The sequence below is a fragment of the Trachurus trachurus genome (assembly GCF_905171665.1).
Source record: "Trachurus trachurus genome assembly, chromosome: 12".
NCBI classification, from domain to species: Eukaryota; Metazoa; Chordata; class Actinopteri; order Carangiformes; family Carangidae; genus Trachurus; species Trachurus trachurus.
The window spans coordinates 17,441,641-17,462,598 of NC_139908.1; the positions used below are offsets into that span (position 1 = coordinate 17,441,641).

At 40.1% G+C, this 20,958-nt stretch overlaps 1 protein-coding gene across 1 annotated transcript in view; it reads left to right on the forward strand.

Moving 5' to 3' along the window:
* The window catches only part of rimbp2a (RIMS binding protein 2a), a gene marked incomplete at both ends in the record, with an annotated part of 60,336 nt that overhangs the window by 23,352 nt on the left and 16,026 nt on the right, over nt 1-20,958 (forward strand). The window contains 5 exons of the mRNA XM_083983442.1: nt 9,945-10,034; nt 11,955-12,077; nt 16,777-16,881; nt 17,802-17,852; nt 20,283-20,487. Coding sequence (XP_083839568.1) covers nt 9,945-10,034; nt 11,955-12,077; nt 16,777-16,881; nt 17,802-17,852; nt 20,283-20,487 — 574 coding nt within the window. The remainder of the gene's footprint in view (nt 1-9,944; nt 10,035-11,954; nt 12,078-16,776; nt 16,882-17,801; nt 17,853-20,282; nt 20,488-20,958) is intronic.

The following is a 20,958-nucleotide window of genomic DNA, read 5'->3' on the forward strand; positions in this document are numbered from 1 at the left end:
AAGTTTTGTGCTGTTTACCACTGCAGAAACATACTTATCCTTATACGCCCTTTTTATATAATCTAATATAGATACAGGACTGTAATATGTTTCACAATCAGCAGGTGTAGATAAAGATAAAATAGTGTTTATATGAACGGATCTAGACTGTGAACCCCCATAGAAACCAGTAGCGAGGAAACCTCTGCTAAGGCTCTGTGAGTGTATTTCTAGCATACTGTACATTTTAGCAACTGTGCAGTGAGGTCAGATGTAAATTATTTAGCACTTGTGCGGTATGTTTTGCTGCAGATTGGGGTCATTTGAGTGTGTATTTGTGGATATTGTGCGCGTGCATGGCTGTGTGTGGCGATGTAAGCACATAGGTGCATGTGTGCGCATCTCCGGCCGGGTGTTGTTGAGACTTTTATGGATTTGGCCGTGCTTGAGCATTTATATGCAAGCTTGTGCATGTGTGTGCACTTGTGTATTCTGAGCATGAAGGTCCATCCGAGCATTATGTGAGCATGAAGGTCCATCCAAGCACATGTAATCCTTAACCAGCTCTTGGGCTCCTCATTAGCATTACACTGATCTTCCTCGGAACTTATTTTCCAGCCCTCTGATATTCTCTGTGTGGCCTGAGGGAATAATAGGTCCTGTTCACATCAAATGTGTTATGTCATCAATGTGACTGGAAGCTTTGCTGCCCACGTCATGGCAACCCTGTTTCACTCTCACAGCCTGCTCCCACACTATATACATACAGCACACACCCACCCACACACACACACACACATACCGCTGTGCCCTAATATTCCCCGTGGGGCATATGTATACTCCAGGGAGTCCACTGTTTTTCCCGGAGGGTCCTCCATATACAGTGCAGCTGGAGCACCTCGACGTGTCACACATACTACACAGTCAAAGTTACACATGGACTCTTTTCCCCCCCCTGGCCTGGCCTTGACTTCTCAGTCCTCCTTTTTTGAAAAAGTGCCGTATGTTGTTTATCGTTCATTGCACCATTTGACAAGCTTCAAAACTGACATCACACAGGCTGACACAGACTGCGATCAAGACTTTATTAGACCCATCACTGCACAGTATGACATGCAGTGAAGATTGTTGTTGTTGTTGTTGCACAATCCTTAAGGCTGCAGCTAACAATCATTTCCATTATCGCTCAATCTGTCCAGTATTATTTTATGAATAATCACTTTGTAATGCCCACCAACTGTTTCCTGAATCCCACACAACATCTTGCGCCATCTTAACAGTCCAAATATAAATAAATATGTACATTGTACACCATTTAGAAAATAGATAATATCAGCAAATAAACACATTTTAGAAAAAATAATGATGACCAGAATTGCTGGTGATCAGTTTTGTTGAATAATGAATGATTTTGATCAGATCAGTGCAACCAAAGGGCACTGTACCGCTAAAGAACACTGCAATACAACAAGAGAGGGGAGTAGCTGTAGCTATTTGGCATCGTGCCTCGGAGCAGCCGTGGAGACTCAAAAGCAAACACTATATAAACTGTATATATGTGTACAAGACATAAACAAGCACAAACATTACAGAAGCTGTGCAGAGCTTAGATGAGTAACAGGGGCAGCGACAGAGGAGGTGGAAGAGTGAGGTGAATGAGGATGTGTGTTACGTGGAGGAGAAGTTAATCTCTCTTGACGGTAGCGTCGGCCTCTCCCTGCCTCTCCTCTGTCTTCTCCCTCCATAAAAGTCTGGATGGTCCCCTGCACTGTGAGACACACACACACGACAGGTTGTAGGAAAAAAAAAAAAAAAAAAAACCCTAACTGCTTGATATCCCGTAAGCCTGTGTATTTGTGCACAGATCTGAATGTTTGAACACATCATTCTTCATCAAATCTCCAGTATGTACTTTTTACTGAGCACAAAAGACTCTTGTGTACAGTGATTCCTTCCTGAAAGATTCTGGATGCACATAAAATTTCCCGTGCCAGATTGACCTGACACTGAGTCTTTTGTTGCGAGGCATAACGTCTGCGTCTGCGTAGGCTGGGTGTCCATTCAAGCTCCAGTTGATCCACATTATTAAATCTGCAGGAGTGAGTCATGTATTTCGTATTCAGACATTTTTTTCAAAACCTTTATTTACATATGCACTAACAACAGGGGGTTCCCTCCAATGATAAGGGTATTATACATCGTGAGAACTTCACCTCAGTGTGTGTATGTGTGTTTTATGATGTGAGGTAATTCTTGCCACATGAATAATTTTTGGGGGGGATTTTGAATCTTTAGGATTCAGATGAGAGGTCTGGAACACACGATGTGCAAGAGCTTTTGGCTAATGTATGCCTGGAGATTCTAGTTATGCAACTCATTGAAGCTTGCACGTACACTCACACACAGAGGCACGCACAGACACAAATACTCTATATACAAATACTTGCTATATCGGCATTACCCACTGCCATCTGCGTCCACAGTTTATGCTTATTGATGGTCTCATAGGTCTTATGGCTGTGACATATGCCCATGTGTGTGCACACGTGTGTGTCTGAGTATATATGTGTCTGTATACATAAAACAGAAGTGTACAGTCAGTACCATTGAAACTAGATTAAACACTAATTTATTTATGCTTTATGAATGAGACACCCGTAGGGACACATTATTGGCAGAGACTGGAGGAATGTCTGTGAATGCTTTGAAACTGACACATAAAGGGGAATATTTTAATAGCATGTTGATGAATAATCTATTGATGACATTATGGTAACATTTACCGTGAACTACTCCTCATGATAAACACAAAGAAAAGATGAGTAACGCAAAAGGTTGCAGTCCAAATCTAAAGGGTAGATTTTCTAAATAAAAAGAACATTACATGACTTAAAGGTTAACGTAAATTACTGCATTGTGCAGCTGTAACAGTTGTTCAGGTGTCATGCCTATGTTGTAAACCAGGGGTAATGCGCAGTATTAAGAGTATTATAAACAATTGATCCTGAAATGCTCTCGAGGCTCAATGCAGTCTTCCAAGGAAGCTGATGTTTGGCTCAAGATCAAGTGGGATTGAAGTTGCACGTTCAGTTGTGAAAAGGCAAACACCTACTGAGCCCTTCAGAGGACAAACCGTTATGTATCATCTTTTATGCTGCAGCGAAGCCCTTGCTAATGCTGCACAATAAATCTCCAAAATGCCCCTCATTTTCATAACCAATTCCTTAAGTACCCGTGTTCAACAGCTTTAAAGTTTAACATCAACCTTGAGAATGTGTCCTCTTTGGGTGCACCACAGTATGTAGGTAATTTGTTTGTAATCTACAGTAAATGATCACACTGATGACTATGAATGTTTTACTTCATTGGCAATATTTATACTTACCACTGCCAGCCATTTTCAGACGGTACTGTATGTCTTTTTAAGATCGATGTTTCCCCTGTACTCAGTCATTGTTTTCTTTTTATTTCACTATGGCATTTGTCTTGAAATGTGCTTTAGGTGGGTAATCCATCACTGTGAAAATATACTTGTGCAATGTGATACTACAGCTACATGGTACTACAGCTGCAATCAATCACTGTGAAAATGTTCCTTGAGTCAGCTCATATGAGTTTTATGAAAAGCAACATTCCCTGCTAAAAACTGAATCACCATCAGGTAATGGAAGAGAACGCAATTATGAACCTATTTCATTCTGCAAACTCCGTGTTTGTCTTCCAAATGTATTGTGAGAAATTTGTTTGTTAGTCTAAGTCATTGTTTACATGTGTGTTTTCAAGGCTCAGGACTTAATGCCATGTTGCTAGTGATACTTACAAAATGGGGATCCACAAAAATGCCCCTTAGCACTCCTGGTGGTCAAAACTGAAATCATCTGAAACCAATGGTTCCCAGTTGAAGAAAAATGAATCCAAAACTCTTTAAAATGTTTGGTACTATTGTGAAATACAAGCACATGTCTAAATTGAGGTTAATTAATGGTCAATGGAAATGGTTATAAGATACTTATTTTGAAATGTCACAATAGTGAGTTTGAAAACTATGATGTGGGGAAAAAAAACTTTCTCCTTTGTGAGCTGAAAAGCAAAATAATGTTTATTTAACCTATAACTCATTATATCCATGAATATATCTCAAATGTGACTTTGTATATCAATATGCACTTTATACCTTATATTGATATTTAAATATGTAGGAATTACCCCCATCTAGCAGTGCGGTTGCATATCTGAACGTACCTATGGTCATGCTGCCATTGAACGTAAAAAATGGCGATGCAACATGGCAGCCTCGGTTCGGTGTGTTGCCCACTTATGTATTTGTAACGACTTGTAACAACTCATTCTAAGGTACAGTATGAGAAGGCTTTCATTTGTATGCGGGTGTTATTCAACTTAGCAATATTTGGTTTTTGCTAATAAAAAGCCAAATAAGTTACATACTGGGGCTTTAAAGCAGAAGTAAGCAGAATGTTTGTGTTAATATAAGTCTTAAATAGTTATATCTTCCGACAGCAATCACTTACATAGAGTGTTTGGTCTGAAACACGGGTCTGTCAGTCACTCTGCTCTGCTGTAAGCCGAGGAGAAAACTTTCCTTGTATACTACAACCTTTATCCAATGAGGAGAGAGAACGGCATAAAGGGGCGGTCCTCTCTGTGTGCGCAGCGTGTGAATGTGGTGACATAGGGACGAGGGCGGGGACTGCTAACTCCATCGGCTGACCAGAAGTTAGCCAAAACGACCGGATCGCTTACTTCTGCTTTAAAGTCCCACTCCCACAACCCTTTTCGGTCATGTTAAAACCAGCTCATTAGCAATGCACATTAGCAATGCACCTCTGGAGGGTGGGCGGAGACTGCGCTGCTCTGCGCTGTGTCAGAATGCTCCCTTCTGACACCAGCCCCCAGAGGAAGCCGGGGGGATTGCAGTTTGTTGAACGCGGAAGTGAGCTTCACTTCTCAGACCCACAACTGCCCCCTTGGTTATACCTCGAGCTGTCAAGCCTTTCACCTCTCAGCCAGATGCAGAGCGGGGCGGGAGCTTGTAGCACTAGTGCCCTCCCCTGGAGCTGTGACACGTCAGCTCCAGTCTCCCTGAAACTGCCAGTTTGCGTCTGCCATTGGTTTACAGCAATTTGAAGGCAGAAAAACTCAGAAATGCAATTTTGCACTTCCTTTTCTGCTGATATGTGCTCTAACACAAGAAAAATGCCACAGGAACATGTGAAAAGCACGAAAAACACGATTTTCATGGGAGTGGGTCTTTAAGGCTTTAAATATGATTCAACATGTAAAACTACCAGTGGTGTTTAGGGTCCAGTACAGAGTTTACAGAGTCCTCAGTAGTTTTAACAGCATTAGTCCTGATCTGCACCCGTTAAACTGGGCTCATTCAAGGAGCTGTCCATGGTCCTGACTTCTACAGACATTAGGCGGTGCCGAACAGACAGCTGATGCTGCAGCTGCTATTAGTGGTGGGACAACAGTCGTGACTCTGACTCCATTTACCCATTCTCTAACCACATAAGTGCAGAACAGTCTTACACACACACACACACACACACACACACACACACACACACACACACACACACACACACACACACACACACACACACATTAACTGTAGTCATCCTATTAAAGCACTCAACACAAAGTTTAGTGGAAAGTAATGGAGGAAGTAATCTGTTTATGATATGATAATATTTCAATAAGACTGAAATAATCTAATATGGTTGTGCGAAGTCTTTTATTTGAGCATCAGTTCTAACAGCCAGTCGGAACTGCACTTAATCTAACTTACAAAAGAGAATATGGAGTTGATTATGCTTCATATGTAGGTGAGGAATGCTCTGAGAGTGTGGTTTTTGTGTTATAAGTAGAGAAATTAATGAACGTTGACTTTCGCTTTGAGTTTCTGTTGGAAAAGGTTTCATGTAGCAAAACACATCTTGTTGCAGAAGGTATTATACATGTATTATCTTTATATTTTACACGGTCATATCTTTTTGTGTGTTTTTCCATGAACTTCTGTCAGCGTGGTGCATCTGTGTTTGTCCGTGACTTTACTGGTACTGACAGATATGTTATCATTCATTGTCCTTTTTCTCCCAGTTACGTGGAACCGAATTTTTCTATCGTGACATCTGATTAATGACAAATCCTCTTTGGAGTTTATCCTCTACCCACAAGAATCCCATTTAGAGTCAGGAGTATCCATCTCAGCACCCACAGGTTCATTCTCCATCTGTTCTTCATTATTAAGCTAGCAGCTTATTCTTGTTCAAATATCATATTGCCAAGTTTAGTATTACCAATATGATCCAAGACCTTTATTTCTAAATTAAGCAAATCCAACATCCTGTCTGTATAATCTTCCGTTGGCTGACGACAGATAGCATTTAAATGTTGCAATTAATTCCCATTAACAGCTGGTTTATTATAATGTGGCACATCATCCACAATTTGAAAGCATAAACACCTTCCTTAAATACATTCAAAGCCTACATCACTGTTAAATCCGGCATCTTCAGGATTGTAAATATTTTCTTGCAAAAACAGCTGTGAGGACAGAAGTACATTTACATGTGATAAAACAAAGCTGTGTATGTTGGGTGATGAAAGGAGGGAATTATTTTAAGATTCTTCCATTCATGTTTAATTTCCATCAGTATGAAGGCACATTGAATTCATCTGAGAAGATCAAATGAAATCATTTTCAAGGAGTTGCCATTCAAGTCCTCATCATCAGAAAGTGAAAAACGTATAAGGGAAATGTCAAGGACAAAATAAAATTGTGTACTGATATCTTGTTCATCAAATCAAAGTGACTCCTTGATCTGGTATCTGCATCAGAACAAAATACAAAAACCATGACACTGCAGCTTTTTTCAGACTTGCTGATTCACAGACACACAATACTACAATAACCAGAAGCACTGCCTTAATCCACTATGTCATAATCAGGTTATTTATGGTACAACTGATCTCTTTCCAGTGAACACATCATGAACAGTAATTGATGCATTTGATGTCAGATCAAACACAACGACATGTGAAGATGATTTCCATTATGTCCTGATCATGATATTGATATGCTTCAAAACTTATTATGAAATCTGTAACTGTAAACATGCTCCATCTTCTCAGTATATTTTTTGTGCAAGTGTATTTTGATCCATCATGCAAGGAGAACAGAGACTGTACATGGCAGGGAGATACACAGAGTATACAATGTAATCAGGCTCTAAACTACATTACTGTTATCTCTACTGTCTGTCTGCTTATTATGAAGCCGCCGAGAGATAGTTAACTTAGTTAAGCATAAAAACTGGACACAGTGAGAAGTAGCTTGCCTGTCTAATGGGCAACAACTGCCTACCAGAACCTCTGAGTCTCTATGCTAAGCTAAGCTAACCATAGCCTGATATCAATTTTCTCATCTGACTAAATCCTCCAAAATGCTTAATTATTATCTGAAAGCCTTCTCCTGTCAAGCCAGTTACAGGAAAGCTACTACTTTATTTTTCCTGAGCCAGGTGCTAAATCGCTTCTAATGTAAGGTTATTAATTTGCACATACAGGAATTACAGTACAAACAATTACCCCATGAGGCAGACATGGACATAAACAGAGACACTCAAGTCACTCAATGTGGATGCCCAATACATTTTGGGACTCTCTCAGTGAGATGCTGGCCCCAGTGAGCAGAGCAGATTCAGGGCCAGCAGCTAAATTAGTGGGTTTGGGGAGAGAATGATAATCATGGCGGCGACGGAAGGAAAACGTGTGGGAGACGGAGATAAATGGAGAGAACAGACAGAAGGGGAAGGAAGAAAGTAGTTGTCTGTTTTCTGTTTATTTGTGCATATTGACGCCGGTTTAAATTGGCACAGAAATGTGTGCGCGTCCCTTGGCTTTGCAGTGTAGCACTGTGTTTACAAGATGTTACACAGTGTTAAGCAGAGCTGTGAATGTGTGATTCACTAGAAGTGGGAGGAAATGGGAAAGCAGACATCGTTCCTGAGGCCTGTAAAAAGAAGCATTGGAAAGGTCACACTTTTTTCCTTTTTTGTGCGTGTTTCTTTTCTTATTATACTCAGGAAACCTCAACCAAACTCTTAACCCCCCGCCCCCCTTCCCCTGCCAAAATTTTGTTACAACCACTCTTTATTCCAGTTGTCTTTGGATCCCTCCCTGCCCCCACCCTCTCTTACGGTGTCAACTACAAGGCCATGTCCTGGGGTGTCAGTGCAGAGGACGACTGCAGCTGACACCTCATGACGCGCCGTGTCTTCATAATTAACAGTCGGAGGCAGAGAAATGAGCTCATTTGTGGCTGCTGCTGTAGCGAGGTGTGGTTCTGTGCGCTGGATGCTCTGTGGTCTGCAGTGATGTGATGTGGCGACAGCGTTACACAATAAGAGCAGCCAGTGAACTCACTCACCAGTCTCTCTGTGTCTTCCTGTCCTTGTCTGTTCTCTCCCTCTGTCTTGGTTTGATTGTGTCTTCCTCCGACAGCCCTAGCTGTCTCTCTGCCTGCACACACTAAGAGATGGATGAACCTTGCCGGCCTCTCACGCTGTCTGTTTTTCTCCCTCTCCTCCTCTTGGCTCGGGTTTACCGAGTTCTATTTGTGCTGATAAATTTCATCATAAAACTCTGCACCACACAGTCTCTTCTTGGACTGAAACTGACACACTAAGCTTCAACAGCTTTTTTGCTTGAGGTTCAGGAGAGCATATATCATGCATGTATGGTGTATCGCTGTGTTTTGACTGTTTACAGCTCATCCGTATAGATTAAAAATAACACAGACAGCTGCACTTTATGAAACTTAAAAATACAATTTTTGTCCATCAGATTGTGTGATCATCAGTCACTCTGAATTGTAGTTTTTCAGTTTTATTCTTCTTCTAAATTCTACACATATTCTACACATAAAGGAAAAGGAGATTGAATTAAATTCTCCCTTGTCAACCGTCAACCTAATTCTCTGTATTTTCAATATTTTCAAATCAATAACAAGTGTTGAACCCAGGCCCCGCCACCATCACATCCGGCTAGACTTCTCAGGAAAACAAATTCCTGACTGACTCTCAGACTGCTCATTGTTTAAGGACAAAGCTGAACAGAGAAAAGGCTATTATAAATTAATTATCCACGTATTATAGTGGGGATGCTGAGAATGACAATCAACAGTATGAGCTCAGTGCACCAGCATGAAGTGGTATTATGTGCCAGGATATGACCAGTCGCAGTGAAATCACTCTTGAATGCTCAGAGCTGCGATAGGAGAAGAGCATTGCCCTAGTTTGAGTCTGGCGTAATTATGTAATGCTTGAGTACCTGCAGCACCAGCGGCATGACAACTTCTGAATGTGGATCTGTGCAGTGGAGAGTGCAGACAGGAGCTACACACCTCTTTTTAAATCCTTTTTACGTGGTGTGAAACTTAATCTCATCTTGAGCTTGCTGGATTTTACCAACATTATGCACTCATTTTCTCCTTTCTTTGCATCCCTCTCTCCTTAGTTACTTAATTTTTTTATTTCGGGCCTTTCCCCCTCCCCACTTCCTATTCCTCTTTCCATCACTCTCCATCTCCTCGTCGCTTTCTTGCCGTGCTCCCCTCCTTTTCACCCCCGCCCCCCCCCCCCTCTCGTTCCTAATGCCACATACCAAATGGAGGGTGACAGTATGCAGCTGTGTGTTTTGTCCTCCAGACAGCATCTTGGAGAAAAGCTTAGCCACACATGCACATGCATACAGACGGAGGGAGGGATCGGCACTAACCTGAGTCTTTCATCTGTCGCTTATGTAATAGTTAATAAGATGGAGTTCCGCTGTGTGGCTCGCATACGTGATGCAGTCAGACATGAAAATCTTTGCAGCGAGGGGGAAAATGTGTCATAGTTTACCAACAAAGTTAACTTTTGTTTCTCTCTCTTTTCCCGCAGAAAGCAAAGCTCCATGCTGCCCTGCAGGAGAAAAACCGTCTGAACCTTGAGCTGATTAACCACCACCTGAAGGCATCGAAATATGACCAGGTGAGACACTGCACAAGGACACATTTAAGCACACACACACACACACACACACACACACACACACACACACACACACACACACACACACACACACACACACACACACACACACACACACACACACACACACACACACACACACACACACACACACACACACACACACACACACACACACACACACACACAGTGATACCGAGTGGCCAGATCAGACAAAGATCGATGGTAAAATCTATTTTATTTTTGCAGTACTAGTGATAGAGGTGCTACATATCACACGTACAATGTCTTATACATGACTGTAAAATCAGTCATGAGGTGGGATGTGTGATCCATCTCTACAGATCAATAAACCTGCAGCCGTGTTATCATCATCATATATGTTATCACGTGTTGCCTCTCCAGTGCTTTTAAATCTCTAACATATCATCTAATACATAAAACATCATCATCATTGCACCTTCTCCCTTCCCCATGACTGTGGCTGCACTGGGACAGTCCACACACATGCACACACACACACACACACACCCAGACAGAGACACAGCGACCGTCTGCGATGGTGGGCGATTTGCTACTCTGGTGCTAATAGTGACTTTCACAGAGGGGGCAGATTTGACACACGTCCAGGGACTTGGCTCAGAGCTCTTGCTCCACCGTGTCCACACAAAAAGATGCCATCTGTGCACTGACAAGGTGGTCACAGAGATGAAAAGAAAGTGGGGCAAAGGTATGTCCAGTCCTGCCAGGTGTACAGTAGGAATAAATGTGAGTGGCTTGCAAGGGCGATCATGGCAAAGACGCAAACAAAACGTACTGGACAGGAAAGAAAAAGAAAGACAGAAGCTGAGAGTGGGAGAGAAAGATGATATGGTATGATATGATTAGAGAAAGTGATCACTGAAAATGAATTACACTTGCATTGTTAGATCTTTGCCAGAGAATTAACAGATATAGATAATGAATATTTTACACCACATGAGCATAACATTTATTGCAGGGCTTGTGTTGATTTAAATATTTTAAAAAAAGACTAAATTAAATTGTTATGAAAAGAGTGTTTATCTTTAAGAGAGGCACTAAAATGCAATATTACTAGACCACAGCTTTAATGTTTAATTTTATATCATATCCTGCTCTACACTTATATTGTGCTTTAGCCAATTTATCATGTAAAGCATTTTTGTATATCTCTCCATAAAATAGCTATTATTATTATTATTGTTATTATTATTATTAATAATATTATAGGCTTGAAAATAATGATGATTATTAGTGATATAGTTCAGGTGATAGTGAAGCTTCCAACTCCAGCTGCTTCAATCATAAAGTCCTCTTTATGAATGAACTCATTTCCTTTGCAGCAGTCTATTTTTGAGCACTTTGCGCTTATCTATTGTGCACTCATCTGTTTTGTTAATTAATGAGATGATGGGTGCATGGCTGAGGGATGGTTCTGCTCAATCCTGTGAGGCCACCTTTAGAGGAACTAGCTTAGCTCAAGGCCCCTGACTGATGAAGAAACGAGACGCAGAACGCTCCAGTCAGCAGCTCTGTCTCATCAAGGCTAAATGGAAATGTGCTGATTAATTTCTCTTCAGAGTGTGAACTCCCAATCAACCCTCCAGCCACAGAAAAAAGCTGCCGCTATTCATAAATGTAAAAACTAGGTCTGCTGCAAGAACAAACCTCATAAAAACTGCATGCTTGTTTTCCTCTTTAGAGACAGAACAACAGAGTAACGAGTGCATTTTGAAAATCTTCAAAAAAAAAGGGGAAATTAAAGCATTTTCTTTATTCACTTTGTTCTGTTTGTTTTGTCTTTCCGTTTGTGCCTCCACTGACTTTTTCACTGGTCCTCTACATCTTTCTTGTTAACATGCCTGTGAACCCTCTTGTGTCTTTTCTCTGTCCATGTAGGTGCGATCAGACTATGAGCAGCTGAGACAGACCTTTGCTGTAGTGAGCCAGGAGAGAGACGTGGTGCAGCAGCAGAGGAGCCAACTCCAAGGCAAAGTGGAGAACCTGGAACAGGTTCTAAAGGTGAGACATCTTTCATCCCGTCTTTTCCCCCTTTTAATCCTGAGGAATGATATGGGAACCACACTCTCCCTTTCCCCTGAGCATTCATATTAACATTTTTGCATCATATATCTTTTCCAAGCACCATGGAAGTAGATCATTTTCATAATTTAAAGTTTGATGAAGTTTTCATTTTGCCGATAGTCATACTTCTGTAATGTTTCCAAATCCTCTCCCTGATTTCTCACTGGATGACAGTGTGAGTGCTGTGGTGGTTTCAGTTGTCTGCCAATGAGTGTGGAGTAAAAGAGACCATATGGCCAGCAACAGATAACTTAATAATGTCAGAAATCAATTTGGAGCGTGGGGACAGAAGTCTGAAATCGTGTCCATGAGTGTCTCAGTTCTGACTTCACCAATTATAGAACCTGGAGAAACTGAAATCTTGGACTTCTTGATTAAAGGATCTTGATATTTGATTTTTCGTATATATACCAAGAACAGTCTTCCTTCTCTACCAAGAATTTTCCCAGGGGGCAGATTTAATCATCTGCTTTGGATTAGATTTTACACGTACAGTATATTTGAAACTAAATTTAGTCCAGGAACTGATACCACACATCTGGCATAGATCTTAAAGCCAAGAATTTTATAAAGACTTAAGGCCCTCTATCCTCTTTTCACACTCCATCACCACCACAGAGTCTACTCATCCATATTGTCACTGACATACTGTAGCTCCCACTACATTACATGCTGTTCATTCATTCCTCCACCCTCGTTTTTCTGTCCAGATTTTTACACCCTCTTCTGGAAACGTTCCCAACTCTCATGTATTTGTTTTCTAAGAAAACTTCAGAGGGAAAGTGATGCAGCGCATGAGGTGACGTGTCATCGGTTTCATGGAGAGGCTCTTTTTTCATTGTGTTCTGGTCTGCCAATAGTAATCAGACACAGTCTCACTGCGCTGTGAGAGGCACTCTCATTACAAATCCTCGCCTCCCTGTATCTCCTATCGATTGTCTGTTTGTCAGGATATTTGAGAGAGAAATGTCCCCATATGAGAAAAAAACTGACCTGCTCTCTAATACAGCAAAGAGTGGTTTGTCACTCTCTCATTGTGTATTGATTATAAAGACAAAGAGACTATTTAGAGAAAATTACACAGGGCGGCGTGGGTGGAGAAAGCAGAGATGGAGGAGGAAACACATGAAAAAAAAAAGCAGTCAACAATAATGAGATACAGCACTGTCAGTCTTTGTTTTAAAGTTATATAATCTGCTAGAAAAAAGGCTTATTTTCACATCTCTGTTGGGGAGTAAGGCAGTAGTCAGCAGACCACATCCTCTTTTGTGCTGTTCTTCCATAGCTGGAGGGCAACATACAAGCAAAACATATATTTTTTACATAACAAGGCCTGTTGCTGTCGTCACTGAAGAGAACAATCCACCTAACCAGGCAGCTGAGATGTTTTGTTAAGGAAAATCTATTTTTTTTCTTATTAGCATAACTCTGGCTACTCTTACTGTGGGTCATGCTAACTCGTCACGTCTGTTTTGGTAGACATATACCAGGGCAAGCAGTGTTACATTGTTAAAAGAAATGTTTAAAATGTTAAATTATCCAGAAAGCCTTCTTGCTTTGTAGCTGTAGTTATTGTTGTTGTGTACTATTTATGGGGAATTTGCCCATTTTCCTTAACCCTGTAAAGCCTGAACCATGAAATAATTGCCAGAAAATTCTAATTCTTTGAAAATGGAGTATTTATTGGACCTTCTGACAAAAAAAAAAAAAAAAATTAAAAAAATTAATTTTCATATATGATTTTAAATTTGTATCATATTTGATACACCAGGTCTTAATGGTCCGTTTTTTCTTTTTTTAACAAATAAAAACACATACAACTAATGTGTTGTAATTCATTAAACTTCAAAACATTAAACATAGAAAATAACTTTTTCTTCAGGCAGCAATAAAAAATCCACCAATGAAACCTTGGAAGCGTTAAGTAAACGTACAAAATTAATTTTCATCACGCTTTTACTTATTTATTTATTTATAACATTAACCCAATATTCAATCATGATACAGCAGACTGAAAATACAATATAGGTTAGTTTTTTTTAATTACAGTTTTTATTTATTGTACTTATTTATTTTTATTTATCTTAGTGGGCTGACACAGGACCAGGGCACCGCAATTTCGTTCGTCCCATGTTTTTAACATGTGTTGTATGACAATAAAGAGACATTTGACCTTTGACCGTTGAGGTTATACATTTCTACTCTAAATATACCTAATCATGTCATTTAAACCTTAAATTAGTTTAAAGTTACCATCCAAGGCTGCATTTATTCATTGATTGACTGATTTTCCTGAATTGGACACCTGATAAATACCCACCCCTCTGTCCAAGACCGTTGCTAAATAATTTTATAATAATAATAATAGCTTGGGACTAATTGTGATGTAAGATAAGTGACTTGTAACTTGTTACAGGGAGAGTGGAGGCTCTCTGCCTTGCACACTGCTGCTGAAAACCAAGCCTGCATGATCAGAGTCTCGGAACCACTGGCTCTGAGGCTCTTATCGTGCAGGTTTGGTTTTCAGCAGTAGTGTCCAAGGCAAGTTACAATTAGTCCCAAGCTGTTTAATGAAGGTAAAAATGAAACATAAGGTAAATATCATGCATAGCTGTGTGCTACTCTTATCAGAGCGGCTAGCAACGGTTTGTTTTACTTAGCAATGGTCTTGGACAGAGGGGATGGGTGTTTAGTTGTGCAATTTGATGAAAAAATCTTAAATAGGCTATAGCCACCTGGGACAGTAACTTTAAATAATAAGAAGACTGTATGTTGCTTTATGGAATGCATAATATATGAAATGCAATAAAATGACTATTGACAGATTTGCAAAAAAAATTACCTTTTAAACCTGCTGTATCAAATTTGATACACACATTTTCAACACGGTTTTACTATAAAATAAGTTATTAAATATTAAATTATTTTACATTACATCAATGCAGTAACTGTTCCTATTCAAGTTTCAGTAAAAAAAAAAAAAGTTTTTCTTACCATAATGTTTTCAAAATAGCCAAAAATATCCATGATAAAACACATGTGGGTCACTGATTGACGGTGGCCATTTTGGATGTCCCAAGTGAAGACCCCCTGGTGTATTAATTACTTCACCCTGGTGGATTATCTGACCATTACATGTACAGTATCTGATTGTATACATTAGGTTTTTCAAGGGGAAAACAATCACAGTGAGGATATAGAGGTCTCAAAAACCCATGTATCAAATTTGATACAAAAGGTCATACTAATCCTCCAGCTGATTTCAGGTGTTCTATTCAGCACAGCAGTGTACATCAGCTAAGTATATGTTGTCGTAACACACCTGGGATCACTCTCATTTATGGACACATCTAGATTTTCCCTCCAGGTATAAATGTCATCAGTAAGTTTTAGCTTTGCAAGTGCCCTTCTCAGCCAGCTTTATTGAGAACTCAGTTGTGTTTGAGTTTTTGAGTTGTGTTTTCTTGCTGATCTTGTTGCCCTGCTCACTCTTTACCTCTGAGCACTTGAAATGCTGCTGCTTCAGATGAACTGCTCAGGTCTATTTCAGTTTTCACATGACATCACAGGGTGTTTCCTGAAAATGTAGGTGACTTCATCAAGTCATCTCTCTGAATATTCAAGGGTTAAAAAAAGTAGTTTTCTGCCTCTTCCTCTCAGCCCAGTCCTCTGCAGCTTAGAGCTTCTCCCTGATTATGCAAAGCAGTGGCTGCCTGCTCAGGACACCTCGAAGCCACTCCGGGAGGTAAAGAGGCTTTTCTTTCTTTCTTTTTTTTCAAGGAAGAGAGAATACAGAGAGAAAATGATGAATGTCAGAGCTTTCTAAGCTGTCTTTTCTTCTTAAGCTCGCAGAAACATCTTGTGCCCTAACCCTGTTTCTGCTAGATGTGGCAGCTGGTCGTGACTCCACGGATAGATACTGTATAGTCATGAGTCGGCTGATTTCAGAGAGGGTAGATTTGGGATCAGTGTGGGTGACCATGTGTGACAGCTTTGTCTGAGTCAGGTTGGAGCCTACACCAGATTGAATATGACAAATATACATTATAAATTATATAACAAGCTCATGCTGTATCAAACTCTTCTCACTTTAAGTAGTGAACTCAAGACTTGAGAAGTTGAGATTGATGTTTAAAGTAATAATTCAACATTTTGAGGAATATGCTGCTGGCAATGGCTTCGTAGCTCAAACACAGACACGTGAGGGTGGCATCTGTCTTCTCGTCTAACTCTCAGCATGAAAGCTCATAAGCAGGTTTCATAATAATCAAACTTTTCCTGTTGTAATTCAGGATTTTTGACCATATTCTGATGGCGCAAACTGTGAGCATCTTCCTCTCATCAGAATGCAGAACCAGCTGCTGCTAATTGTCATTCAGATACGTTGTGTTCAGTTTCCTCAAAGGCTCCTCGACGAGGTGGGTAGCCAACCCACTGCAGCACACACACCCTCCTTTTAGGGATAGCCACAGAAATATTCGGATGAGGCCTAGCTGTATTTTATCTGTCACCATTTACAGAGAAAGATTGTGGTTGGGTGGCTCTTGTGGGACACTGTTGAAAATCATCTCTGAGTTTCATCCCTCAGCATAACCACATCTTGTTCCTCTCCCTCCCTCTGTCTATTTCTTCGTAGCATATGCACGAGGCTGTAGAGCAGAAGCAGCAGCTGCAGACAGAGCATGAGCAATCCTTGGTGGCCCTTCACAGCAAACAGAAGGAGATCAATCAACTACAAAAGGTACGACCAAGTGGATAAAGGCAAAAAACAAAAAAACAAAACAAAGGTGGTTATTAAAAGCTCAATTTCTAAATGCTTGACATATAGAGCATAGCGCATTGACTTAATGCCAAAGCTCCTGGTTCAGTCATCAATGTGTCAGTTGCCAGTTTGTGCTGATTCACTGTCATTTAATCACTGCAAGTGTATCAGGAAATATGAAGACCTCAGAAACCTGTCCAAAAATCAGGCATTTTTTTATTATAAGAGATCCAGTTTCAACCACTCTTCGCTAAAAATGTCGCCTTTCTAGTTGCTGATAAATTTATACACCTTGGGAACATCTTTCAGCGCACAGATGTGACTGCTCTAAGTGTTGTGTTACGTCTGGTGTCATTTTGAAGGATTGTTTGTCGTATATGTGCTCTCACTCTCAGAAAGTGGTCAAACAAAACTTCAAATATGACAAGGAGCCCTTGGAAGTGCTTTTGATATTTTTGAGGCTCCTCAAATATTGAATATGTTAAATTGTCTGCTTTACTTTTTTACCAAGTGTGGCCCAGATTGGTTGCTGATGTTTTTTGAGTGCTTGTGCTGCATATTTAATCACATAATGTCTCACAGAAACTCAATCACCTTGATAAATATCACTCAGACATTTTAAAATTTGAATAAACAGCTAATAACATACAGTAATAATCAGCCACTAACAAATAGTTATAAATGTGTCAACAAAGAGGTTTTTACACCAGACACTAACATACCCTCAAGTAAATGTAGTGTTGTTCATTAGAGCTCTACAGCTCTCCTGCTATGATCAACCAGTGAGCCTCCTCTGGGTACTGGGTTGACAGTCTTTCAGCTGTGTGCTGTCTGTTCTGCCTCATGGACTGTGATCACGGTGTCAGCTGTCACTGTGTGTTTCTGTGTGTTCCCTGCAGGCTCGGGCGCAAGCTGACCAAGAGCATGAGGAAGCAGTATACCTGTTAGAGGTACAGTAACATGAGCAAACACATCCATCTCCAGCTTTACCTCAGTTTTACTTTACTGTACAATGTATCTCCTTGTTTGAATATAATGAAACAAATCAGAAAATCCTGTGGGAAACTGGGATATCTCATATAGTATTAGACATATGATAAACAGATGCATGCACATGTACTGTTATACATGTGTACTGTATGTGAAAACTGTTACTTTACAAAGAAACCAGCATGTTACACCAACCACACTAGCAGCTCTGTGAGGCTGTATTATACGTACCGGTAGTATAAAATGTATGATTGAGTTTAGCATGCACTGTACTAACATTTATTAATTGGCACACATTTTTTCATAATCAAAATGGTTGGTCAAAAAGGGGCCCATGAATGAATCAATTGAACAATGATAATAATGAAAGTATGAGTTGACATGCCCTTACACGTGTTATTAATCTAACAAGAGACGAGGGGAGGAGATTTCAGAGAGTCGGTCTGCACTTTACCCTCACACCACATCTAATCAGTCCAAATAAGTGAAAACACCTGTGTGGGCGTGCACTGTCTGAGTAGGAACTTAAATATTGAGCAAGGTGAGACAGCATTCCTGGACACCTGGACTGGACCTATTGGGAATATTGTCAGACACAAAACCTCCGGCTCACGTTTCTCAATGTTTGTTTAATGCAGGTTCTTCAAGACACAACCTGGTTTGACATATAGGAACAGTGGCAGGGTGCTCGCTTGTGCCCTTTGCCTGGACACAGGTGGTGTTGCATAAATTATGGCTTTAAGTTTGAATTCCATAAATAGCATACAGTGACATTATGTGAGGTTATTGAATTTTCGCACCACTTCCTCCATGTAATACAGTTTGCTTGGAATAATAACAGAAAAGAGAGAGAAAAGAGCCAGATACAACTCTGAAAAAAAAAAAAAAAATTGTCAAAACCAAGCCTGATTAAATAATATAATAGAAAATTCTGATTATTTTTTGCCTTGTTTTAGAGTTTCTGCACTGTTGTTGTGGCGGTATCACTAAAAACTTTGATTACACATTAATCCTGCATCCAGGCTGACCTTGAATACTTTTATAAATTTCCTCATGATCAAATCACTAACCTGCTGGGTTTCATCACAGTCTTTAAGATGCTTGTCACTGAGCCGCCTAGTTGAAATTATTTTCTCATTTCACTCTAAATCCTTTTGTCACGACAATAGGGTGTAGACTCCTTTGAGTGTAGTTCAAGTGAGGTCATGTTATTATCCATCTTAAGCACTTGAATACGATTCTGGTGAGCATGCAGCCTAAGTTTGGCGCAGATAAACATCAAGAGTTTGGATGGTGAAATGGAAACTCCACTGTCAGTGAGTGTAGTTCTCTACAAATCCAAATAATTCATTTTGTAGACTTTTTTTTTCTCACGCTGGTTCCTGCACACTGATGAGCAAACACGCTTTAGCAGGAGGAAAACTAAAGCTCCACTGTCTGTAGGAAAAAACAAAACTATAACCTGTGCCATATTCCATCATTTTGTGCTTGTTAGGCTTCTTGATAGATGTGTATTTGTCTTTTCAGTTCCTTCTGCTTTCATTTTGTGCGGCTTGTGTGTATTTATCTGTGCTGACAAATGCATTGTTGTTTCGCATTATTTTTTCCTATTTTGCATCAATTACAATAACATTTACTGGTGTTTGAGTATGTTTTTTTTTCTCGTTTGCATGTAATTTTTCTCCTTTCTTTATTTTTTCCTGTTCCCTTGCTTTTTTTTATCTGAACAGAACAATAAGGACAGAATGTTTCAGGTATTTATTTTCCTCCGCGATTAGTTTCATCTCCCCTCTTTGTGCCTGTGTGAATTTCCTGCAAATCACCAGAGCCTTCAAAGCCTTTAGCTGGTATTTTGTGCAAATTGGGAATCCCTAAATAACACTGAATGATACAGAATAAGGTTTTGCTCTATATATGTATCCATACAATACCCACTGTACACCCATACTTCTTCCCCAGTTTCCTCTGATATGTCAGTGATATGATATGTCTTTAATGTCTTTCCTGTAAGTTTTATAATCCTCTTTACTCTTTGCAGTGCTCAGGCTTTGTTATCAGAGTTTAACTGTGTTGTGTATCAGCAGCTGCAGGAGATGACTCTACTACACTTCCACTTGTGTTGATTAGACTGCAGTGGTTTCAATATAATATGCTGCTATAAGCTGGAAAATGAATCTTTAGGGATCCTTTTCTAATTGGTTCGGTGTTGGATCAGCATTAACAGATAAAATGTTGGCTATTCTTTAGAGGACTGGTATCTGTGCAAATACATGTGATGCATTGTGTGTTGGAGTATGTTTTTCCTCATATTTTTCCCCTCTCTTTTTCTCTCTCTCCCATCTCTTCTGCCATTATCACCCCCTTTTTGCTCTTGTCATTGTCTGTCAAAGGTCAAGGTTCTTGACCTGGAGCAGAAATGCAGGTCACAGAGTGAACACTTTCACCAGCTGTCCAAAGAGCTGCTGAAATTTCGTTTGCAATCAGATACTGTGGACATCCTTAAACTTAATCCAACCTCCACATCCCAGATCCCTCTCTCACCAGTCAAGTATCTCCCACAAGTCGTTGTTGGATTTGAAGGCCAACCGGAGACAGGTGGGTCGATGATCGGTAGTCAAACTTCAGTTTTGAGAATTTTGTTTACATATTTCACCTTTTTTCTACAGCTCATTGCAATTATTTTCACTGGTAGCAGCATTTGGATCTAATAATGATTTTTCCATCTTCTCTGTGGTAAATTGAGCTGTGTGCTTTGATAGTAAGAAAATATAATCAAGATTAAATGGTTCAACACCAGTGGGGTCCACCATTTCTTAAAAATGTATGCACTCTTGACGCACATGATGAAAGCATCCACCACATTACATGTGATCAAAAGACGTTATGATCAGAATGCAACGAGAGCCAGAGCGATCTAATCCCCACACAGCTCACATAACAGCTGGATCAGTTTACCCCTGACCAGAGGTGGACACCATTAACGACGATACTGCTTATTCATGATCAATACCTACCCTAATTGATCACAGGCCTGATGTATGACACAAATGTGGTTTAACACATCGG